At 49.8% G+C, this 25703-nt stretch overlaps 1 protein-coding gene across 1 annotated transcript; it reads right to left on the bottom strand.

Moving 5' to 3' along the window:
• Positions 1 to 263: 263 nt before the first annotated feature.
• TRIM25 (tripartite motif containing 25) lies at positions 264 to 25657 on the bottom strand. The gene is given in 11 exon segments (XM_090061124.1): positions 264 to 5400; positions 5403 to 5561; positions 6600 to 6677; positions 8376 to 8399; positions 9114 to 9179; positions 14679 to 14777; positions 15462 to 15497; positions 16118 to 16271; positions 18212 to 18445; positions 19211 to 19306; positions 24914 to 25657. Coding segments are annotated over 11 exon segments (1920 nt in total). The 5' UTR covers positions 25520 to 25657; the 3' UTR covers positions 264 to 5032.
• Between the last annotated feature and the right edge of the window lie 46 nt (positions 25658 to 25703).

Genomic DNA, 25703 nt, shown 5'->3' on the forward strand with positions numbered 1-25703 from the left:
GGAACACCGGTGTGGGAGACTAGATCCAGGTCAGTCCCATAGTTTTTACCTGTAGGTGGGACTCAAAGCACTCGCTCCAGAATCTCCCTTTCTGACCTTGGTGCAGTTCAAGTGTTCAATGCAATATCAACAGGTGAATGTACCTTGTATGTAAAACCTTGTATGTAAAATTTACCTTGTATGTAAAACCAAAGTCCTCCCCACACCTAGTCAGAGCAATTCCCTGCTGCTTTTAAATCATTGAACAAATGATTTAAACAAGGTGTTTGCCATTAATTTTTATTGAAATCACAGTTGGTAACTCATTAACTTGACAATCAACAGAAAGATTAAATGGCATTAGCTACATCAAAATGTGAACTTTGACATCATTTGGAGGCAGAGGGATAATACAGAAACCCACAACCTACTACAACCATCTTCCCTGACAGGACAAACTGCAGATGTTCATGCCCCCTTGAAGCATCATGAGGCAGGGGAAGCGTTAACTTATCCATAACACAATCCTAATTATGAGACTATTTTACTATGCTATAGGCATATTAAGCAATGATGCATTCAACAATGTTTGTGATTTCTGGAGCAGATAACATTGTTTCTACATGCAAGGTTTTTGCAGTGAGGTAGCAGAAAGATGGCTTTGAGCATTTTGAGGTTGCAAGCAGTCCCCGCTCTTTTACATACGGTGCACGATGCCATTCCTGCCACTATCCTCCAGGCTCTGTTAGCCCCAAATTCCTTTTCAGCCTCCTTTCCAGAAGACTAAATGATTTAAAAGGCCTGCGTATGCAGAGCAGTAAGCCCATGTATGCTTATTTCTACCTCTGACATTAAAACTGATTGTTCTTATACCATTATGGGAAAGGAAAAAATCCTCGCTATAAAAGATTGTAGTTGCATTCTCTTGGAACTGCATTGAAAAGTGTTTATTATGTCGCAGCTAATCCTTTAACTCAGGTTTTGGGTATTTTCCTTCATAATAAAAGGTTGAATGTCTCCCACATATTTCAAGGAAAACAGTAATGTACCGTAACCCAGAGCTGACAAATACTGATGCTCGCCAATGCAAGTCAAGTGTTTCTCATCTGAATCAAAAGGAACAGCTCTTTGCCATGGGTCTAGCATTACCATGTGCACCTAGCCTGAAAACAAGTCACCAGTACGTTTGTTTCATTGTCACCGCTAATCCATGCAGCGTGTTACACACTGAACAGTGCAACACTTAGGACCCTCAGCTTGTCAAACGGTGACATAATACATATGGAACAATCCCCCTTCATTTGAATATTGCTGTCGACTGTGGATAAAGCAGCCGATAGACACCTGCGGTACAGACACACCATGGTGAAAGGAGCAAGTGGTTCTAATTCTCTGGATCTCCGACAGACCGAGCCCCATAGGAGCTGGACCCCCAGAGCTGACAGCTCTGGGCAGCTCAGGGATGCATGTGTTGCTAAAATGCAGCTCCATCTTTTTAGGGAGCTGATAGAAGTGCTCCAGACCCGCTCTTCAATGCTCTGGTGCACTGCAAGGTGGACAGACAGGCTGGGAGAGCAGCCAGGCACCTAGGATGCAGGGAGGGTCCCTTGGAGGGAACATCCTCGAAGAGCACTTTAAACATTTCAGCACATCTGAAGACTTAGTTGGTTTCCTTCGAGGACAGAGAGCCCAAAGGTCCCCAATACCAGGTAAGCCTCTGACAGAGAGCACCCCTCTGACTGGGTGAAAATCTGGAATCACGCAGATGCTGGACAAAAATCCACAGAACCTCAAATCTACTTCACCAGGAATAGGTAGGTCCCATACAAACCCCGCACAGACAGATGACAGAGATCCTAGGATCCGCAAAGCCAGGGGGAACACGCACCTGAATGTACCTACTATGAATACAGAGGAGAACATTTTCAAGTAATATCAGTTGCCCCTTTCTTATGGGGAAAGTCCTAAGATCTTCGAGCATTAAACGGAACTCACCCTAGAAGTCCTGAACACTGGAGTGGCGAAGTTGAACTCACCTCATTGGAAAAGTGCAGGGATCCAGCACTTGCGAGAGAGTCACTCCTATTCGCCAGTGATGGTCCCCACTGCATGGGCTGGATGGCCCACCCAACCCTCCAGTGCCATCACTGCAACTTTTTCCTTCTAAGTAGTCATGCTGGACACCACAATAAAGCTCTGTTGTTATCCAGTTGAGAACCAGTGGCTTCTGGTTTTATCCAGCATGGCAATTATGCCTTTCTGTTTCCTCATTCTTTGCCTGTGTTCACGTTTGTGCTGTTTTTGTTCCTGCTTCTGACGTGTTGTGCGGTGACAACTGGTTCCCGTCTTTCTGACCAGCTCAGCATCATTCTTCCTGATCTCTTGGCTATTTCAGTGCTGAACTGAATCACGGGGATCGTTAGTGCCGAACACATTTTGGAAACGGTGCTGGCCTATTCCATACTTTGATATCATAGGTATTCCAGCAAACACTCTGCAATGCTTAGAGAACATTATGAGTGCAGCACGGCATCTAACTAAGTCCCTTTGGCCCAAAATAATCTCACTGTATCTTTTGACTTGCATTGTCTCTGAACTCTGACTTGACAGTTCACTCACTGTTAGGAATCAAGTCCGAGCTGCTGCAGTGCTTTGCATTGTCTCAGGCTCTCCAGGAACTTCAGCTCGTGTAAAATGCAGCCACCGGGAGTCCTGTGACCCTTCAGGAAATTCACCCTCCATGAACATTGCGAGGTCCCTTCCAGCCCTAATGTCTAGGACATCTATGAAACATGCCTGCAATGTCTGCAGTGGCGTAGCATTATATTTCACAGAGCATACAAAGTTCCACAGGGGAGAGCTCTACCGGATGACAAAGTTTGATCCGTTCATCTCAGCAACTGCTGGCCTCAGCAAGTTCCAGCGAGACAAGCCTCTGGCTGACTCCTAGTTACAGGCACAAGACATTTAGGTCTCGGGCCTACAGCTGTGTTCACTGGCTGTTTTCCCAGCTCCAGGCTTTTAGGTATGAAAAGCAGCAAAGGCCTCCCAAGCAGCACATCATGCTGAATGGAATCAGACCAACTGCTATTCTATGATACCACAAAAAGCAAAGTGAAGTCACGGCATGGTGAGAATGAAAAACCTATTCTCCCACCTTTCCCTTTCCTGCACATTTCTAGCTCAGACGATTCACTAATCTATGTGCAGATATAAAGGCAAAGAGGAAATGTCACTTCAAAAGATGCTTCAAAGTGTGCACTAAGGCAGTGCTTAAGTCTTTGGAAGTCATGCAGCAATCTTAGTATCATGGCCAGAGGCACACAAAAATCTTGGTATTCAGGGAATGCTGCGTTTCAAGAAAAGAGAAACTTAGGACAGCCCCTGCTATGAGCAAGTAGTGTCAGTGCTACTACACGGGTCCTCTCTACTCCTACCCATAGCTCCCCAACATGTAAAATAATGCAAAATTTCAATGCCATGGGGTGCCAATGTAAAATGCACCATAAACCACAACGCTTCATTCCAAGAGGCATGCCAGCTAGTGAGCTGGCAAACCAGACATGGGTGGTTGTTTTTTTCCAAGTTTCGTTCCTTTCAGTAGGGATTTAATTAAACTGCAATGTTAAAAACACCTCCATCTCTCTGCTTCAGGAGCTATCTACTTCAGGAACTGATCTCCATTCTGAGCACTTTAAACCCTGAAAAATGCTAAGACTAGGTGCTGTTTCATCCCATCAAAACTTTCTTTGAAAAAAACCCACTTGCATAACTTCTTCATCCTAGGTACTCCAGAGGAATTTCTGGGCATTTTCTTCCTAGAGATGCTAAGCTTTTACATGTGGTTCTTGGTTTCTTTTTCAAGTTGGTCAGGTTTTTATAGGTTTTCATATTGGCTTTTTACCATTCAGAGCTAAACTTTTGTATTTCTGATTCAGTTCAGACCCGATCTACAAGTGTCTACAACTAACCATGCGCAGAAGTCATTCAAATCTTGCCTCTCACAGACTTATGTCGTTTCTGAAGTCCACTCTTTCCATGTGAAGCTGATCTCTTGCTTATAGAGAACCATCCAAGTATCAGGAAAGCAAATGGTAAAAATTCTTCCACTAAAGTCTAGAGACAGGATGAAGGAAATGCAGAGCAAGTTTGTGGGTTTCCTGGCAGAATTCTTATCGCCTCTCTCCCAGTAAAGCCGAGAGTTTAACATTAGCCATGCCACATATTTGGGACAGAATCCAACTCCCACTGGGGTCCTTCACGGACACCAGGGTTTGGCCATGACAAGGCGACTTGATGACGTGCCTTACAATCATCGTTCCTTGAAATTATCTTTTACAATTATCATTTCCTTGAAAAAAAGAGTCAGGATCCTTTGAGCACTGTTGATGCAATAGCCTTTGTTATGCATCAACGGTGAGGAAACGCTTCAAAGATTTTCACTGACTGCAGCACTTTGTCTATTTTGCTTAAAGATTTAGGAATTCAGTCTGGAGGGGCAGGAGGCCAAGTACCAAACTGCAGGCAATGAACAGTCGGTGACTGAGACCCTCACCCAAACATTGGCACTGCTTGGTGAGGGGGGGTATGTGTGCGCGCGCGTGTGTGTGTGTGTGTGTTAGAAGCCATCTTTCCCCTTATCACAGCAAAGACAAAAGCATGCAGTTTTCCCTTGCCCCAGAGTATTTAGGAAATTGCTTTAAAAACCAGGGACCTGAAATTAGTTTTAAGCAGGGAAGCACTCTTCATACTCTGAAGCATACTCTAATCTCTTTTACATTTGCAGACAGCAGAAGCTTCCCTCCCTTTCTGGTGCATAAATGTCAAACTAATGCGCTAAGTCCAGCCTGCAGGTCTAGAGTCTCCAACCAGTTTCTTCCTCACAGAATTGCAAGGTGGTTTTGGATAATCATTAAGCCACCCAGCAAGCCAAAAAGATAACGCCCCATCATTTGAATACATGAGAAAGTTATAAGCACAGAAAGAAAGCTCTGCCACAGAGATGGCTTGCAGGCTACACCATAAAGAAACAGCTCTGGGGCACAGCATGCTGTTACTTCAGTGGGCAAATCGAGAGTGTAGTGCCACTGGAAAACACCCAGAAAGCAGGGTACAGTGCTTCAGTAAACTCTGCTTTGAATTTGTAGATTAAGTTAACTTTCTCACCAACAGCCAGGAAAAGCACAAAGCCTGCATCCCAGTTGAGCAGCACACCTATCTTGGTAGCCTTGGTGTTGGGCAGGTTTTTTTCATTATCATTATGCCAGGCTGAAATTTTTGCATTAAACCACTCAATGCACCAGGAGCTGGGATTTCTCCCCAGGCGGCTGTCTGCCCCTTGCCTGTCCATGCTCCCGTAGCAGATGCCGATGCCACAGAAGTTGTTACGCTGCAGTTCCACTTCCCAGTAATAGATGCCCTCTTGAAACACTGGAAGCCCAGCACTTGGGAACAGTAGGAGAAGCGTTGAGGGTGTGAGTTATAATTCTGGGGGATTTCAGAGACAGATATTTTCGTGTTTTTCTCTGATAAAAGCACTTTGTTATGAGCCGTATTGAAATCCAGCGTGACTTTTGTAGCATCTGTGGAGGAATACAAGAGATTATATAAAGAAAAGATATTAGGAGCTATATTAGTTTATTCAGAAAGGTCCCAGTTCTCTCTCTCTTTTGTATATATAATGGTTATATAGTTGTATATAACATTTAGATACTTTATATAGATGTGTGTGTATGCATTTGCATCTGTGTATGTCCATACATACATAAAGAAAACCTTTCTGTACTGTTGTATGTATAAAGGTTTTCACTGCTCTTCCTACTGTGACTTTTCTTGTAACGTCCTGAGGAGTTGCTAATGCTCACCAGTGTAAAGGGCAAGATTCTGGATTCAATGGATCAAGCTTCCTTCACTGTGGCAAGTCCTGTGCTAACTGTGCCATAGCCTAACAGTTGTGTGTTGGGCAAAAACTGTGCTGATACGCTACTGCGTGGTAGTATTAGGCTACTGAGCAATTAGCGTCACTAAAAACCCATGCACCAGCACTACTGCACAGTAGTGCAAGTTACTGCACTTTGATTTAGTACCTGGTTATCCAAGTGCTAAACTTAATGCGCAGTAACTATGGCACGTTAATGAACGTATAGACGCATCCAGAAACTTGCAGGCAGGTCTTCTAGACCCCTGCCAGTATCTGTACAACAGGCTTCTGAAACCAGAAGTAAGTAGTTTCCAATGGCATCTCAGTCTCATTCTCAAAATCGAGTCTGGCTCCTAAACCCACTTAGCTTTCTGTGAATTTCAACCAAGTTGTTACCTTCCCCAACAAGCTAACTTAGAGCAGCATCCCAAGTCTGCCACTGGCACTGGATCTCAGTTTAACCGTGTACTCCATTTATACTAGTGGTGAACTTTTTGGGGAATGTATCCAATGCCCTAGCAGGTTTTTCCTTTTTTTCTGAAAATGTATACCTCATTTATACCTCTTAGCGGACCACTGCTGTAATATTAATAAGGCCATAATTATGCAACGATGTGAAAAATGTTCAATCGCATAATCCCTGTGCAAATGAAAGAAGTCGTCGATTTTTAAGACCTGTGTGACTGGACAAGTTACTTACAGTGCAGAAGCTCCTCTCTAGATTTCTTTAGGAAGCTTTCGATAGATGTGTCAGGGTCTGGACTTGCCAGATTTGGTACTGATGTAAGAGAATAGAGAGAGCAATGATGCAATTTAAACTGAAGGAAATACAGAGCTCATATGATCTTCTTAAATCCAATTATATTCTACAACTCACTCTGAATCCTGACTTAATCACCCCTTTAAGCCAGTGGTAGACTCCAGTGGCTATATGAAAAAGCCTACAAGGAAGAGAGCTAAGCAAAGCATGGATACAGAAAGCCTTGTCAAATGCCATAATTTTTTTCAGCCGGCCGTACGAATGAGAAAATAAAGTTCACTCTTCTGCTTCTTTTATTCTTTGGCCTCTGTTGAGCCTGCCCACAGGGCCAGTCATGATAGGGCCTTTGGGTGCAGATACCTCACTAACTTATTCCATGGAGACCATTAATGACCTTCGCCAGACCTGGATGTGTGATAGATGTGTAATGTGTCAAATTGTATGACTAAGTTTAACTTCGTCCTCCAGTTCCCCCTTTATATTCTTAGCTCCCTTTTTCTTGAAAAGTATATAAGGAGACATGAGTCATGCCATGGCAAGGTGTACAGCACCTGTGAATCACACTATGCTCCACATCCACAGAGGAAAGGGGGGTGAAAAGCGTAATTCGCTCTTTGGAAACAGGCCCTAAGTGAACAGGCAATATGGGTTCAGGTCTGGGGGGAAGGGGTTGCATCTTGGATGGAGCTGGATTAAGCTGGAGGTTTTGGGTTGCCTCTACTGCTTGGTCTCTGTAAAAAGCTTATAAAACTGCTATAAGTGCCAGTGAGAACATAGTCCTTTAGCTCAAACACTAGAGCCTGAGCTAGTTATCCAAACTTCACTGGGCCGTGGACCAGTGCTGAGGAAAATGTTCCACCTTGCCCTGCTTGTCAGCACCTAATTGTGCAGGGGAAGGTCTCCTGTGAGCACAATGCCACCTCCGAGGGTTTCACAGACAAATTATCTGCAAGCCACAGGATGGGAACTGCCACACTAGACACTCTTTCGTGAGAAGTATGGCGTTCAGTCTGTGTCGGCAACCCAGGACAGATCATTTTCCCACACTGTCTTGAGATGGGAGGGGTGGGAACAAAATGAGACAAAGTCACACCTTTCTCCAGGAGCCCGCTGGCGCCTCAACTATTGCTGAACTATTGCTTAGTAGGGTGGTGTCAGCCACCATCTCCAACTTAGCATTAAGCAGAAAACAATGAAAGAATCACAGAATCATAGATGTCGGGTCAGAAGGGACCTTGTAGATCTCCAAGTCCGACCCCCCGCCTGGGCGGGAGAAAAGACTGGACTCAAATGAGTCCAGCCAGGTAGTGATCGAGCCTCTTCTTAAAGACCCCCAGGGTAGGAGCCAGCACCACTTCCCTTGGAAGCTGGTTCCAGATCCTAGCCGCCCTAACTGTGAAGTAGTTCTTGCGGATGTCTAATCTAAATCTACTCTCTAATAATTTGTGTCCATTGTTCCTTGTCATGCCACAGGGCGCTAGGGGAAACAGCATCTCCCCTAAACCCTTCTGGTCCCCCCTAGTGAGTTTATAGACAGTCAGCAGGTCCCCCCTCAGCCTTCTCTTGTGAAGGCTGAACAGGTTTAGGTCCTGCAGTCTTTCATTGTAGGGTCTGCCCTGTAGTCCCCAGATCATGCGGGTGGCCTCCTCTGGACCCTTTCAATGTTGTCCACATCCCTCCTGAAAGGTATGTAGAGTAAACACTTTTTGAACTCACCAGATTTGCTGGGTTTTATCTTCTCTGAAAAAGCAAAGTTCTGCATTAGTTATGATGATACAAGACAATGTTTCTATATTTAAAACAAGAGCCATTCACATCCATTATGGTCAACACTGCAGCTAGTGTTAAGGTGGGATATCTTGGTAGAGCTAGACAGCAAGTTAAAACAGCAGAGGGTCTGGCATACTGGAGCCCAACATAACTTTTTTTTCCAAGCTAGGAGTTACATGCCTATGCAGTGCATTGCTTACTTTTTGCTTTGTGGTCAACAGCAAGAAGCAGAAGCTACAAGTTAGTTCAACTTTGACAACTTAAGGTCAAACCTGCAAGCGCTCCCTTGGAGATCAATGGAAGTTTTACATGACAAGAACTTGTAGGGGGAAGCCAGTAGTTTTTAATATGGCTAATATGAGGCTCATGCAACATGGCTCACATCTGACTTGAGGTAGACAAGTTGTAAATACCTCTGTCTACAGACATACAGCCAGATGATAGGCAGCATCTTAACAGACTTCATGTCTTTAAATTCCCAGGATGCAGGGGACCGTCTGAATTTGTGTCGAAATGAGTGAAGAAAAACTTCAAGCCAAAAGTGCTTGGCCAAGATGCCATCTGTAAACAGCCTCTTCCATCTCCTTAATTCCACCCCCTTGGCCCTCAACACCTTGCAGGGTTGTACTTAGCGAGCACAAGCATGGGTCAGGTAGCTGTTCGTGCTTATTGTCCATCACTTACTGCCATCTGCAGCCACATTTGACTCCAGCGGAAGCTTCTGAGGGATTTTAGCTCCTTTGGGAGCCTCTTGTGAGGGAAGAAGATGGAATGTCAAACAAGCTTACAAGCAGGATACATTACATGAACCTTCATTCAAATAACAGACATTTAGGACAAGCTCACTAGGCATTTCAGCTATGCAGGACCTGCTTAACAACACTGATGAAGTAGCAGGAGCTGAGCCCCAGAGGGTTTGTGACTTATATTATATATTATAATTATACCCATCTGATTTGTGTTCATAGAGCTCACAAGGTGCTTGACCCCATAAGGAGCCTGATTCCCCCCGCACCCAGGCCTACACGACAAGGCTTTGCTGGCAGTCATTCCACTGACTCAGGGCAAACATTACTAAGGCACCAGAACACGTACAGTGCTTTGGGTGTGCATGGGGCTGTGTCAGAGGAATGTGAACCACCCTGTGGGAAGATCTCTCCATGGCATTTGCACAATCTCCTAATGCAGTGAATCATGGGATGCAGAAGCAGTGCAAACTTTGGGGTAAAGTATCCACAACCGGGGACAGGGTGGTGATCTAGGCTGACCTAAACAGGCTCAGAAAATGGGCGGACAAAAACCTGATGGCATTCAACACTGAAAAATACAAGGTTCTCCACCTTGGGGGAAAAAAAACCTGCAGCAGGCTTATAGGCTTGGCAGTGCTACACTTGCTAGCACCAGGGCTGAAAGGTACATTCATGGACAGTCAAAGCCTGGGTAATTCTGGGGAACCTAGCTTTCCCTCTGGCTCAGGAAGTTATATGGAGATAATCAGGACAGCAGCAATGAAAGGTTGAACTAAACCGGGGCAGGATGCACCTGTGCTTGGAGGGGTACTGAAAAGGTTTCCTGCCAAGGCTCAACCTTAGTAAGCAAACATCCTTGTGGTTTGTTAGTATGTGCTATGGTCTGTACGCTGGTGAAGCCAAAGCCAAAGCAGAGCAAGGGCAGGTAGAAAGACTGCCAGGTAGAATAAACAGCCAGAAGAGTCATGAGCAGAGCTCTCTGGGAGGCGGCGAGAGGCCCCACATTCGTGCTGTGCCTTGACTACAGGCCTGTGGCTTCTGCAGCAGTGCGGCAGGGCATTCCCATGTCTGTGCTTGAAGACCAATACCCAAATTGAAGGCAGGATTCAAAAGTAAAGCTTTTATTCATGGTAACAGGCAGTAGAGTGGTGCTTAAAATTCAATCAAAGAAAGCTGAGAGAGAACAAACTGCAAGTTACCAGGCAAAAAATCAACCCTAAAAACTTTTGTCACCGGGGTTTGCAATGCCCCGAGGAAAGAAGTGCCAGGTGCTTCTGAGCATTGACTAGCTAGTAGGTTGGTGAACATGAGGTCACAGTTCACATCCCTCTCCAGCAGCACCAAGGATGCAGCAGCAAGAGAGGGAGGGAAATGTGCATGTGGGGATAGCTTCTGGTCAGGCAGCCAAGAAATGGAGACCAAGAAGAAGATTTTTGTGGATGAGGAAAGTACCTGCATCTCAGGAGGCTCCCAGAAAAGTGTTTATGTTCTGCAGCAGGGCACTGGGATGTGCCTGCTCTCTCAAGAAAGCAAGTAGCCTGGGAGGTTGCTTGCAGGTGGCAGAGGGGAGCTAATGAGGGACTCACCTGACCAGAAGAGGGCTCAGGTTGGAGCTATATAAGCCCAGGCTGCACTGGTCAGGTAGTCTGTTCCCAGCAACTAAGAAGTGAGGAGCTCCTGGCTGCAGGGCTCCTGAAGGGACCTGGATTTGGCTGAACAACTCTGCAGGCCTAGGAACAGAGGCAAGTTCCTTAGACTGAGAAAGACTGGGTTTACAGGCAAGTGGCCTTCATTTATGTTAAGCCCCTAGAGGACTTGAGATCGCACTGCCTTCTGGCAACCGTTTCTTATTCTTTTGAGTTAGACTGGTAGTTTAGCCGTCAGGCCTCCTAGGGCAAGCTCGAGGCATATTTAGTAAACCGGTAACCCAGGAGCCCTCAGACTGAGGGTGGACCCGGTGAAGAGCCTAGGAAAAAGCTGACACCTAAACCAGAAGGTCCAAGAGTCATGGGAAAGGCTGAGCTAGGCCAGAGGGTCCATGAGCCCAGAGCGGTCCAAGCTGGACTAGAGGGTCCGAGAGGCCAGAGGAGGGGCCAGGCATGGGGACCAGGGGTGCAAGGGTGGGGTGAGTGTCTAAACAATGAGAGAATACCCATGAGGCTTGGGATGCGGTACAGGGAGGTGAAGGAGCCATGCAATTTGCCCTTAAGGCCCTTGGTGCCCTACAGGGACCTAGTCAGGCAGAGAAGGAGTTACCAAGCCTGAGGGCTGGATTAAGGCTAGAGGGGTCTCGGGAAATACCCAGTGGGAACTTACTGGGATTAGGGCTCACTTTAAGGCTTGTTAGTAGCCTCCTTGATTCAACATACAATATTTAAGAACAAGGCGTGGTGGGTAAGTCATCTAGGGAGGGTGGCAATAGTTTGAGCCACTGTCACAGCTGCACCTGTGGCACAGGCAAGGGTAGGCAGGCAGCACCTGGGATCATGTGGCTTATCATCTTCTTGGTCTCCATTTCTTGGCTGCCTGACCAGAAGCTATCCCTACATGCACGTTTCCCTCCCTCTCTTGCTGCTGCCCTTCCACTTCTGCTCCTAGTGCCCAGTTCCCCACTGCTCTCGCAGTCTTGTCTGTCAGCCACACCACAGACACCTCCACCCTGGAGACGCCCTGTTCAAATTTGCTGATGACACTAAGATGTGGGGGGACGTGGGCACATTGGAAGGATGCAACAGGCTACAATCAGACCTAGACAGGTTACAGGGGTGGGTGGACGAGAATAGGATGGGTTTCAACACAGACAAGTGCAAGGTGATGCACCTGGGGAGGAACAACCAGCACCATGCCTATAGGTTGGGGAACTCCCCTCTTGTCAGCATTGAGGCAGAAAGGGATCTGGGGGTCATAGTTGACTCCAAGATGAACATGGGCCGGCAGTGTGGGGTCGTGGTCAGGAAGGCCAACCGCACCTTGGCATGCATCCACAGATGCATCTCGAGCAGGGCCAAGGAGGTGATCCTCCCCCTCTATGCAGCACTGGTCAGGCCACAGTTGGAGTATTGTGTCCAGTTCTGGGCGCCGCACTTCAAGAGGGATGTGGCCAGCACGGAGAGGGTCCAGAGGAGGCCGCTCGTATGATCAGGGGAGAACAGGGCAGGCCCTATGGGGAGAGGCTACGGGACCTGAACCTGTTCAGCCTCCACAAGAGAAGGCTGAGGGGGATCTCGTGACCTGTTATAAATATGTCAGGGGGGATCAGCAGGCATTGGGGGAGTCACTGTTCCCCCGAGCACCGCCAGGAGTGACCAGGAATAACGGTCACAAGGTAGCAGAGGGTAGGTTTAGGTTAGATATCAGGAGGCGCGACTTCACGGTCAGGGCGGCTAGGGTCTGGAACCAACTTCCAAGAGAAGTGGTGCAGGCTCCTACCCTGGGGGTGTTTAAGAGGAGGTTAGATGCACATCTTGCTGGGGTCGTTTGACCCCAGCACTCTTTTCTGCCATGGCAGGGGGTCGGACTAGATGATCTGCTCAGGTCCCTTCCGACCCCAGAAACTATGAAACACCCACGCTGGCCTTGAGTCAAGATCGCTGCACTTCAGGCTTCTGACAAAGATGGGGAGCCTGCGAGGTGTACAGCAGCAGTGCGGGGGGGAGGGCTCTGTGACCGACTGCCAGCCTCTGGGTGCTGCCCTGCCCACCCTTGCTCTGCTTCACAATGTGGGGGACATGAGGGCTTTCACCCAGGAGCTCCCGAGATGTGTCACGGTGGCAGGTTGGGGGACAGAATGGGGGTGGGGACGTTTTCCAGACAATCTATGGAAGCAAAAATGCAGGAGACCTGCACAGGCTGTTGTTCTGCCTGGTGTTTCCCTGCTGCTGCTGATCAAGATGCAGCAAAAGCAAATGCTGTAGACAAAGGCTGAGGATGCCTGAGCCATGTCACAGCAGTGTGACGTGATCAGCAACAGTTCCCACTGGAGAAGTGCTTCTGGCATGGTGTGGAGGGCATGGGCTGCTCTAACTAACAACCACAAGGGACAGAACAGGAGTTACTGCTACAACCCTCTTCTGTGGGATGATCCCTAGGGACACAGACTTTCTTGTCCAAGAGCATAAGACACTCCTCTGGGATTCCTGAGCTGGACCAGCAGAACAACCCCAGGGAAAACAACCAAGTGGAGGGGTTAGAGAGGCCCTGGCTGAGAGAGGGACCCCAAAGACTTTCCTTCACCTTAAGGAGGTGCTGGCCCCTGCCTATGGCTGCAAATCCAGTCCCTGCCAAGGGGGTGTGAGCATGCCAGGGGCAGGTCCATGCTGTGTGTTCACTGGGGTTGCTGGAGTCAGGACTGCTGGGGAACCTTAGTCTTGGCTGGTACTACTGCTTGTCCATTTATGCCTATGGCCTGCAGTCTCCTCGTGTGCTTCTGTCCACAGTTGGGCTGGGAACCAGCCCCTCCCTCTGCTGCAAATGGGTGCATGCTTTTCCTTGGTGGCAGCTGTCTGCTCATGCTGGCAGGAAATGAGTGTTTTCAACTAGATTGAGTGACCTGGGCTTCTGTTCAGTAGAGCATTTTTCTCCCAAGCAGTCAGTGCAAGCCACTGTGGGACTGCTACAGCTGACAGAAGCAAGGGACTGTTTAGATGCATTCTTCTACCAGAGCTCTCCCAGCAAAGCTTTCTAGTGTAGACCAGGCCTTACTTTGTTCCTTGTCAAAAAAAAACCCCTGTATCTCATGGGAGCAGGGCCCAGCAAAATAGCTTGGCTGAACGATGAAGTTGAGAGATTGCTACCATCTTGACACAGACAGCAGCATGGCAGCCAAGGGAGTGATCTTGCCATCAACCCTCAGTTCTTTAACTTCACATGAATCAAAAGCCATCACAGAGGTGCCTTCCAACAACAGGCCCATTTACAACTACAAGCACCATTTAGTAATGCTGTTATGTGCTGCTTTATGCATAAAGATATGAGTTAACACAACAGTTGTGTAGTCCCATGCCATTCTGGTTCTATAGATTACCTGCATATCACAGCTGTGTTACGGGAATACCATCAACTTGAACTCCATGCATCAAGTTCACTTGGGTTTCTAAGAGCTTGCTCTTGAAGGTTTAAAGGTCTTGAACTTACTTCTCCTCTCCCTTTTTTCCATGTTTCCTAATCTCTTTTCCTGCTCCCTTGCTAAGCGTGGAATGGGTTTTTTTGAGGTAACTCAAAGAGCCATTGTGTGTGGCCCTTTTGAGGGGCAAGTAGGGAATAAGCAGGGAGGGAAAACTGCTTTCCTATCTTTCTATTCTAGTTCTTTCGATGATGCTACTAATATTTAAAAAAAAAAAAACTGTGATCAAAAACAGATGATGATGCAGCTTTCAAGTTGGTGGTAGCCCTTAGCATTGGTGACCACTTTGGTCGAGGAGACATACAACACCAGGTGTGTAAAGGAGAGAATCTAGTGAGTGTTTCATGTGTCGATGACCATGCTGCTTGTCAAACTTACGCAGTCCAGCAGGCTTTTTACGGGGTACCATGGGTTTGATTGGAGAAGGTGGTGGCATATTCAGAAGGCAAAAGGGCCTGGGTTTCCACTCTGGGGGTCCTGCAATCATATTGGCAATGACAAGAAGTGAGGAAGGATGGTTTTGCAGTTCAGCACCTCAGTTAAGAGTTGAGACCTTCATTCAAATGCCACAGACCCAGGCAAAGTCATCTAAGCCTCATTCCTGCAGCATTTCTACTGGTGCTAAACTGAAGGGGACTAAATCAGAGGCCTGATTCTGCCACTCCTTAGTCTTCCTGTATCTGTAAAATGGGGTCTCTCCCTCAGAACTTCACACTGGCAGGCCTCGGGCAGCCTGAGTACTTGATATGTAAGGCAGATTGGCAATAGTGAAATCACTAGTGGACTTTGCAGCATCCCTAGAGTCCTTTCTCCACTGGACCGCAAGATCTTCTGGACAGTAACTGTCCCTCACTCTAGGGATCTCTGGCATCTAGCACAAAGCTCTGATCTCAGCTGGGACTCCAGCCCCTATGCTAATACAGGCAGTGCACAGACTCCTCAAGATCTGTCTGTGACTACATTGTTTTCATCTTCCTTTAATAAAGACAACAGAAGATGCAGTAAAAAGCTTGTTGTGTCCAGACTACTGGGCATCATAGCCAATAATTTGCATGCAATTTTACAGGCAAATATAAATATGGAAACAAACGGGGAAAGGGGACGTTATTTCAGCACAAGATTGCAGTTGGAGAGCTTGTGGTGGGGAGATGAAAGACTTACCCTTCTCTTCCATAAGTGGTCTGGGTGGTCCACTTGCTGTAAGAAGCATGTGACAGTCAGCACGGCTCTTTTCAGATATGCTCCCATCACTAACAGCTCCCACTATCCCACCTGGTAGCTACTAGACTGCACAGCATCAGCAAAGACTTCTAAGCCAACCCAAAACTCCCCTTCCCCACTGGTTTTAAATTCCTTATTTTAGGATTCCATCCCATCTCAGCTCCTGGATTTTTATCCCATTTAATTAAAGCTGGGGCAGTTTGTGTGTGAAATCTACCTGTATTCAATATAGCATTGTTCAAAGGCATCCCCATTCTGGGATTCAACTTTATTTTTAGCTGTGGAAGTGACTCCTGTATAGATCTGCTAAAGACCTCCCTGTTTAACTTCTTTTGTTACTGAAAGACTATCATATCTTCTTATACACCTAATGAGCCCTAATCTAGATTGGCTAGTAAGGCGAGTCAGTAGGTTTACTCTTCAAATGTGCACCAGGGCGTGAAACGTCTCACACCCTGTCAGAATGCAACCAAGCTGACTCTTTACTAATGGAGACAAACACTTAATTTTATGAAAGAGGTTTGTCCTATTCAGCACACTTGACTTTGCAACATGGAACCGCTAAATGAGACATCTATTTGATATCGACACAGTACCTTCCATTGTCTTCTCAGGCTGAGACACTGACTTTTTCAGGGCTTCTTTAAGCAAAGTGGCACTTTGGTAAACAGAATGCATTACGTTTGAGTCTAACTCAATTCTGGGGACGAATACATCTTTTGTTGGGGGTAGTTGCAGTTTAGCTGCTTTCTGAAATACAAAATAGATCTCATGAAGGCAGTGAGGTAAGCTTCTTCTGTAGTAAAACTCTACTCTGAAACAGTAACTGACTCCAGTTATCTTACTTTTGCACTACTTCATGATATTCAGTGGCAGATGAGGAAGAGAGGCTATATATTCAGACATTACTCATTTATAGCAAGAAGTAATAGCAGCCTATGAATTGCTTTTCAAGGGACATTTGAAGATTTAAGATAGTGTCTGTAAATTATGGGACAAGTTGTTCTTTACTTGACTAATTCTGTGGCAGGAGAATACTGCTTTGGATGAGGGTGATGGGGAAACTAATATTGGAAGATGACTTTTCTCTATAAAGAGCCTGAAATGAATGTGCTCAGTAATGGGAGCATTTAATTCCAAGTAATAACTGAGTGGGGAAATAATTCCACTGCCCAGAGTGCTTGTCAAATAATCAATGTGAACCTATGCATTTTATGAAAGATTAGTTTCATAGTTTGTAGGGTCAGAAGGGACCTGAGCAGATCATCGAGTCTGACCCCCTGCCCTGGCAGGAAAGAGTACTGGGGTCAAACAACTCCAGAAAGGTGTTCGTCTAGCCTCCTCCTTAAAGACCCCCAGGGTAGGAGCCAGCACCACTTCTCTTGGGAGTTGGTTCCAGACCCTAGCCACCCTGACTGTGAAGTCGCGCCTCCTGATGTCTAACCTGAATCTCCCCTCTGCCAGCTTGTGACCGTTATTCCTGGTCACTCCTGGCGGTGCTCGGGGGAACAGTGACTCCCCCAGTGCCTGCTGGTCCCCTCTGACTAGTTTGTAACAGGCCACTAGATCCCCCTCAGCCTTCTCTTGTGGAGGCTGAACAGGTTCAGGTCCCGCAGCCTCTCCTCATAGGGCCTGCCCTGCTGCCCCCTGATCATGTGGGTGCCTTCCTCTGGACACTCTCCATGCTGTCCACATCCCTCTTGAAGCGCAGCGCCCAGAACTGGACACAGTACTCCAGCTGCGGCCTGACCAGTGCCGCATAGAGGGGGAGGATCACCTCCTTGGACCTGCTCGAGATGCATCTGTGGATGCATGACAGGGTACAGTTGTCCTTCCTGACTCCATCCCCACACTGCCGGCCCATGTTCATCTTGGAGTCTATAATGACTCCAAGATCCTTTTCTGCCTCTGCCCTGACGAGTAGGGAGTTCCCCAGCCTGTAGGTATGGTGCCAGTTGTTCCTCCCCAGGTGCAGCACCTTGCACTTGTCAGTGTTGAAACCCATCCTGTTCTCTTCCGCCCACCTCTGTAACCTGTCTAGATCCAATTATTTATTTATTTATTTATTTCAGTCTATTCCTCCCTTCTAGCGTGCCCACACCCCCCCACATCTTGGTGTCATCAGCAGATTTGAACAGGGTGCTTTTTACCCCCTTGTCCAAGTCACTGATGAAGATGCTGAACAGTGCGGGCCTGAGGACCGAGCCCTGGGGGACCCCACTGCCCACATCCCTCCAGGTCAAATAAGACCCATCGACCACCACTCTCTGGGTGTGGCCCTCCAGCCAGTTAGTGGCCCATCTGACTGTGTAGGGGACTGTGGTGTCAACACCTAGTTTTTAATGATAATGGGGTGAGGGTACAGTGTCAAAGGCCTACCTAAAGTCCAGAAAGACTATGTCCACCATGACACCTACAGCCACGGATTTGGTGACCTGGTCATATAAGGCCGCCAGGTTGGTCTGACAGGACCTGCCTCTAATGAACCCATGTTGGTTGCCCCTAAGCATAACCTCCCCTGCTGGCCCCTCATGGACGTGCACCAAGCTAATTTTCTCAAAAAATCATAGATTTTTCTTTTTTTGTGGTCCTATGTCTACACAAACATAGTAAGGGCAGCATCCCTGTAGTGGTTTCTTTTAGGGCTGTATGTTCTTGAGATCAGCAGGAAACCCGCAAGTAGGCCTTACCTCTAGGAATGCGATGTCATCACTTACAGCCAGCGTACTCTCAAGCTTGTCTTTGAGGGACTGAATTTCACTCTTCTTCTTTCCCAGAACCTTATGGATGTAATCAAACTTATCACGCACTCTCTTCTCCTCCTCTTCGAGCTTCTTTATTGACTGGTTTTCTTGATCTTCAATTAAAGCTTTAACTTCCAAGAACTCATTTCTCAGTGAATCCTTGTTATGGGCAGATGCTTCCTAAAAACCAACCACGAGGATGTGGGTTTCAAGGGGACTGCATGTAGGTAGGACACTCCCCAGGGTGCAAAGGGGTATAAAGCTCTGGGCTCTGCAAAATGTGATGGCTGATTTTTTGCATTTCCCTGAAATGGCACTTGGGTAGGAACCCTATACCTCTATACTCAAATGAAAGCCAAGTCTCCTGTTCCCTTTAATGGGCCCCCAAACAAATGTATAGGAACATTTGGGGAGGGCAAAGGGTCCCAGGGGGTATGAAACGGGCAGCTTGCGTCATCTGGCAGTGGGAACAAGCACTGCAAGCCATGAGAGGCTTGGGTTGCGTGTCAAAACCTCTGCGTTTTGTCCTTGTCCCTTTTTAAAATGATTTATAGCAATGTCTCACAGAGGGAATTTCATTAGTTAATGCTGGAGGCACAGGGCCATTTAGGTGTGGAACTTTGCTTGATTTTCAAGAGGAGTTAAAGCGCCTTCATACAGCTTTGTGGATCTGGGCCTTTATCTTTTCCTTGCAGCTTAAGAGGCTCAGCTTTTCTTGTGCTGAAGGCTGTGGGGTCTAGTGTGACTGCTGGTACAAGTGGCAGCAAGTTTTAACAAGCAGATGGCATTGTCAGTCAGTCGCAGCTTCTGTCTGATCCTGCCCAAATACAATTCTTACATGCATTCTCTTGAGAAACTAATCTGCCTTAAATTAAGCACAAGAAACCAGTCCCCCACCCTGGGACCAGCATACTCCCAAGGGCCAGAAAAACATTTCCCACTTACAGCGACTTGTCTCTCCCGTATCTTTACTTCGTTCATTGCCAGAGAAGCTTTCTCATTCTGACTTCTCAGCTCTGTCAGCCTCTTCTTCAGCTGCGACTGCAACAAAACACATCCGATCTCCATTGAAAGCCAGGAAGAGCCACTCCTCTTCCCAATGAAAGAGCAGAGAGAAGATTTACAAAAATGTTGGGTTGAATTGTAAGCTTTTTCATGGCACAGGAATTCACCTTTAAAAATACAGTTCTTTTTAAACCCAGCAGTAGTTCTTTACAGGGAAAGAAGAGGATGCTAGGTCCATGCCTGGGAAGGTAAGCAACAGCTCCATGCTGTCTAAGCAGTCATGTGTGCCCAGTCCCATATCTGTCAAAGGAGCCAACCAAGAAACTCTACAAGATCACCCTAGGTTGGCGGATCTCCTCCGGCAGGGGAAGACGAGGGAGGAGGAAGCCTTGGACCGCTAAACCGAGCAGCACTCGCAAGTACAACCCAGCCTAGACAGATGAGCAGAACTTATACCCAGGCAAGCAACAGGGACCAGGGCAATGCTGTGATTAGGGGGACCAGTGCACACATCCACAGGAGGCCTCAAATGCCTCTACACAAACGCTCGTAGTATGGGCAACAAGCAGGAGGAACTCACCCTCCTGCTGGCTGACACCAGCCCAGACATAGTGGGGCTCACTGAAATGTGATGGGGCCCCACGCATGACTGGGCAGTGAATATCAAGGACTACAGGCTGTACAACAAGGACAGGACAGGGAGGAAAGACAGGGTGTGGCGCTCTATGTCAAGGAGGAATACGCATCCTCACCAGGTAGCACAGATCCGAGGAGGGGCACACGGGAAGTGCTTTGGGTTAGGATACAAGGCAGTCGAGGGGAAAGAGACTTAACAGTGGGGGTCTACTACAGACCATCCCGACCAAGGGGAAGAGCTCGACCAGGAATTCTTCAGTCAGCTCGTGGAGGTAGTTAGGTCGAAGGACGTGGTCATCATGGGTGACCTGAACTTTCCAGACATCTGCTGGGAAGAGCAGTCAGCCAGGTCTGACAACTCACGTAGGTTCCTAGCCCAAATGCAGGACCTCCATCGAACCCAGGAGGCGCAGAGCCCCACCAAGGGAGACGCCTTGTTGGACCTGATGCTGGCCACGGGTGATGACCTGGTGAGGGGGCTGCGGGTGCTCGACCCCCTGGGTGACCGTGATCATCGCCCGCTGGGATTCACCATCCAGCGCAAGGTGGCAAAGGCCTGCAGCAAGGCAGCAGCCCTAGATTTCAGGAGGGAGGACTCCAATGAGCTAAGGAGAGTAGACAGGGAAGCACTGAGGTCCTGAAGGGGAGGGGAGCCAGGTGTCTAAGGAGAGTGGTCGCTCCTTAAGGAGACGATCCTCCAAGCCCAAAGGGAGGTAATCCCAACACAGATCAAAGGGGGAAGGAGGAGGCAAAAGCCCCCATGGCTCACCAAAAGCATCCGGGAACGTCTCCTAGCTAAAAGGGAGGCGCACACCCAATGGCAAGGAGGGGACATCACCAGGGAGGACTATACTGCGGCTGCTCGGGGAAGCAGGGGGGCAGTCAGGAAGGCCACGGCGGAGATGGGACTGGGACTAGCTTCCCAGATCAAGGACAACAAGAAATCCTCCTTTAAATGCATAGGGGGCAAAAAGAAGGTACTGAGTAACGTGGGGCCCCTGCAAGACATGCTGGGAAATCTGGTCGTCACACCAGACAACAAAGCTAACATGTTTAACAACTTTGCCTCCATCTTCCTGAGCAGGGACTGAATCAGGACCCCCCTCAGGCCCCAGGGGAGGCGCACCTAGGCCAAGGGTCAGGGAGGATCTAGTCAGGGAACTTCTGGAGGGACTGGATGTATTTAAATCAGCTGGTCCAGATGATCTCCACCACAGAGTGCTGAAGGGAATTAGCTGAGGTCACTGCAGGACCCCGGCGCAGCTGTACGAGCACTCGTGGTGCTCTGGTGTGGTGCCAGAGGGCTGGAAGAGGGCCAATGTGGTCCTCATCTTCAAAAAGGGGAGGAAGGAAGACCCGGGGAACTATAGGCCACTTAGTCTTACCTCGATCCTAGGGAAGCTTTTTGAGAGCATTATCCTGGCGCAAGTGCGCGGGGGGCCGGGGGGAAGTTATGCTTAGGGGCAGCCAACACAAGTTCATTCGAGGCAGGTCCTGTCAGACCAACCTGGTGGCCTTCTACGACCAGGTCACAAAATCCTTAGATGCAGGGGTAGCAGCGGACGTAGTTTTTCTGGACTTTCGGAAGGCCTTTGACACTGTCTCTCACCCCGTTCTCATTAAGAAACTGGGGGCTGTGGTGTTGACACCCACACAGTCAATTGGGTCGCCAACTGGCTGGAGGGCTGCCCCCAGAGAGCGGGGGTGGATGGGTCATATTCTACCTGGAGGGATGTGGGCAGTGGGGTCCCCCAGGGCTCGGTCCTCGGGCCCGCACTGTTCAACATCTTCATCAGTGACTTGGACAAGGGGGTAAAAAGCACCCTGTTCAAATCTGCTGATGACACCAAGATGTGGGGGGATGTGGGCACGCTAGAAGGGAGGAATAGGCTACAATCAGACCTAGACAGGTTACAGAGGTGGGAGGATGAGAATAGGAGGGGATTCAACACCGACAAGTGCAAGGTGCTGCACCTGGGGAGGAACAACCGGCACCATACCTACAGGCTGGGGAACTCCCTTCTCGGCAGTGCAGAGGCAGAAAAGGATCTTGGAGTCATTATAGACTCCAAGATGAACATGGGCCGGCAGCGTGGGGATGCAGTCAGGAAGGCCACCTGTACCCTGTCATGCATCCACAGATGCATCTCAAGCAGGTCCAAGGAGGTGATCCTCCCCCTCTATGCGGCACGGGTCAGGCCGCAGCTGGAGTACTGCGTCCAGTTCTGGGCACCGCACTTCAGGAGGGATGTGGCCAGCACAGAGAGGGTCCAGAGGCGGGCACTCGCATGATCAGGGGGCAGCAGGGCAGGCCCTATAAGGAGAGGCTACGGGACCTGAACCTGTTCAGCCTCCACAGGAAAAGGCTGAGGGGGGATCTAGTGGCCTGTTACAAACTAGTCAGGGGGGATCAGCAGGCACTGGGGGAGTCCCTGTTCCCCCGGGCACCGGCAGGAGTGACCAGGAATAAGTCACAAGCTGGCATTGGATAGATTCAGACTAGCTATTAGGAGGCGTGACTTCACTGGCAGGACGGCTAGGAGCTGGAACCAACTCCCAAGAGAAGTGGTGCTGGCTCCTACCCTGGGGGTCTTTAAGACAAAGCTAGACAAACACCTTGCTGGGGTCATTTGACCCCAGTACTCTTTCCTGCCATGGCAGGGGGTCGGACTTGATGATCTGCCCTTCCGACCCAACCAACTATGAAACTACCCTTAGCGCTGCAGCCTTCTTGGCCCTTCCTGACAAACTAAAATAATGGGAAGGCTCATTCTTATCTTGTGGGTAGCAAGGAAATACCACAGTCAGTACGTCCTTGACCCTGAGAAACGGGCTCCTTCCTGAGCTCCAGAACGCTTCCTGACTTCGGCTCGAGTTCTCCCCAGTGCGCTGCTAAAGGACTCTGCCCTGCTTTGCTCTGGTTTTACCTCGTAAACATGAAGAACAATCCAGCCACGGTAGGATTGGGCCCTTAATAAACCAGGCAGTAGGGCTGCATGAAATAGCACCGTTGTGTCTCATTTCGATTCAAAACTGCTGTTCTGTTTCATTTCATCAAAACCGTTTTGCTGTTTCAACGTTCTGCCCATAGGCTGTAATGGGAGAGCTTGAAACAGCCTGTAACTTTTGTCATTTCTGGCTTGATTTGGATGAAACTTGCAGGAATAGTAGTCCCTTCTGAGGGCATGAAGCCTGCCACGTTTAAAGGAGCTAGGTGCAGGGGTTTTGGGGGGGAACTGCCCCTCAAGCTACTGACCAACAAAACTCGTGACATGGGTGACACTGCATGTGTTAAGGCGCAGCGGGGTGACAGCTGCAGGGATGGCTGCAGCAGGGGCCACCATGAAGCCTGCCAGCTGTCGAAGGGATCGGTGCAGGGCTCCTGGGGTCGGGGGCCCTGCACCTCTGGCTGCTGACAGACGAAACTTGTGACATGGGGGGGGGTTAAGGTGTGCCCTCACTCAGCTGACACCAAGGCAGACAGCAGGGCACTTCAAACAACACTGACTTTTTATGCTGCTTTTTTTTTTTTCCCCATCCCTCCCCAGAGCGCTGGGATTGGAAGGGGCCTTGGGGAAGGATGGCAGTCACTGGCCAGCTGTGCAGTCAGTAATAAGGGGACCGCTGCTTCACCCTCCCTCTCCTCCCTTTAGTTTCTGTTTCCCTGCAGGTAAGCCCAGCTCGAGCTTCCAAACTCAAAGCGTTTTGCCTTGCCTCGTTTCCTTTCGAGGCTGTTTCAAAGCTCTCCATTTCAAAGTTGAAAAGAAACTGCTGGTGGAGTTTTGCACGGCCCTACCAGGCAGCTCCTGAGCTCCCCACGTCTTAACTTCCTAAGGAAAACTTTAGCAAAAGCTCTCCCCTGTATAGGCAGACCCAGAGGCCTGCCACTTGGAAGGAGCTGGCTACAAACGGGGCTAGTGCTTGGGGGGACAGCTATGCTGTCTCCTGCAGGTTCATGCTCCTGCCCACCCTTCCCTCAGGATTCAGGGAGCCACAAGAGTTGCCACTTTGCTGACAAAGCACAGGATTCAACTGCTAGTCTCCAGTGATTACCAAAATACAAATGGAAGCTGCTGGCTGTCAGGCTGGGATGCCTAAAGCTGCAGGCTGGATTGAAGTCACCCAAGCCTGGACCTGCGTGGGCTTGTGGGGTTAAAGCACACCAGAGTCGGGTGCTCGGCAGCTTTTGAGAACCGAGCTCGCGGCTGGAGCGCAAGGGACAGTGGCAGAGCGGTTCTGCCGTCTCGCGATGGTCCTGGATGCGTGCGTTGGAGACACCGTGCCTGGGCCAGCCAGAGGTGGCAGAGCTCAGAGCCAGTGGCTGTGGACAGCTGTGGATCTATTTGTATCCCTGCTCAGCGCACGCACCTGGGCAAAGCAGGGCTTGCAACAGAGCCGGCAGCTGTCCGAGCACCCAAGACTGCTTCTCCGCTCCTGCCCTGGGTGTAAAAGCACTTCCAAAGGGCAGCGGGGACAGCGCATCCATTGCATGGTGGCATAGCCAGGTCCTCCTCTAACCCTGCCCACCCTTCCTGTGGCCCCTGGGGAGCCTGTGCTTCCTGAGCTGCCCCTAGCCCCAGTCCCCAAGGGCTCCCCTCTGCTTCCTAGGGCAATTTTATGATCTTGGGAAGGGCGCAAGGGACACGGCTCAACTTGTCTGTGGGGGGGAAAGGTGGATTTCAAGTAACGGCCCAGCCCCGAAATGGATGGCAGCTGGCTGCTACCGCCACCTCCCGAGGGCACAGCAGCCTCAGCCAAGCGGCAGCCTGCTCCCAGGTGAAGTGTCCTGTCTGCAAAGCAGGAAGGAGAGGATTTGCAGCCTGCTCTTCCGCCGGCTGAGAGGAAAGACCTGCCGCTTCTGCAGCCAGACCTGGGCCTCAAGGCCCGTGCTCTTTAAGTCGCTCTGAGCCCCATCCACGAGTGGAGGGCGGGATCCTCGGCTGCCGACCGACCGCTGTCGGTCCCTGAGACGCACTCGTGGGCCCCCGCGCGCACGCGCCCGCTCACCTCGACCTGCGCCTTGGCCTCGGGCAGGGAGCTGGCCGAACAGGCCTTGTGGCCCACCAGGCAGATGCAGCAGATGCAGCTGCGGTGCTCGGAGCAGTAGAAGTCCAGCAGCTTGTGGTGGTCCCGGCACAGCCTCTGCTGCAGGTTGCGCACCGGGGCGCTCAGCTCGTGCACGCGGAAGGCCGGGCTCTCGAGGTGCGGGCGCAGGTGCTCGGCGCAGAAGGAGGCCATGCAGGTGAGGCAGGTCTGCACGGCGGCCACCGCCTCCGAGCAGCTGTCGCAAGCCACCTGCGAGGAGGCCGGCTCGCCGCCGGCCTTGCCCTCCGGCTCGCCGCCGGCCTTGCCCTCCGGCTCGCCGCCGGCCTGCAGCTGCTCCACCACGCGGCACAGCACCGTGTTCTTGCGCAGCTCGGGCTTGCGGGCGAAGGGGCTGCGGCACTGCGGGCAGCTGAAGGTGTCCCGCAGGCCGGCCCAGGTGATGTCCAGGCAGGCGGCGCAGAAGTTGTGGCCGCACGGGGTGGTCACGGGGCTCTCGAAGAGGCAGAGGCAGATGGAGCAGGTCAGCTCGTCCTCCAGCCCCGCCAGCGCCAGCGCCGGCGCGGCCATGGCTGCGGCTGCGGCTCCGGCTCCGGCTCGGAAAGTGAAACCCGGGGCTGAGGCGGGCACTTCCCGGCGGTCACGTGGGGCGCGGCGCGTCGCGGCTCTTCGCTCCGGCTCGCCTAGCGGGCGGCGCGCCTGCGCAGGGCGGAGGCCGCGTGTACGCAGCGACCTTTGACCTTGCCGAGTGCGG

The sequence above is a fragment of the Crocodylus siamensis genome, chromosome 8 (assembly GCF_052110815.1).
Source record: "Crocodylus siamensis isolate JL-2025a chromosome 8, ASM5211081v1, whole genome shotgun sequence".
NCBI classification, from domain to species: Eukaryota; Metazoa; Chordata; order Crocodylia; family Crocodylidae; genus Crocodylus; species Crocodylus siamensis.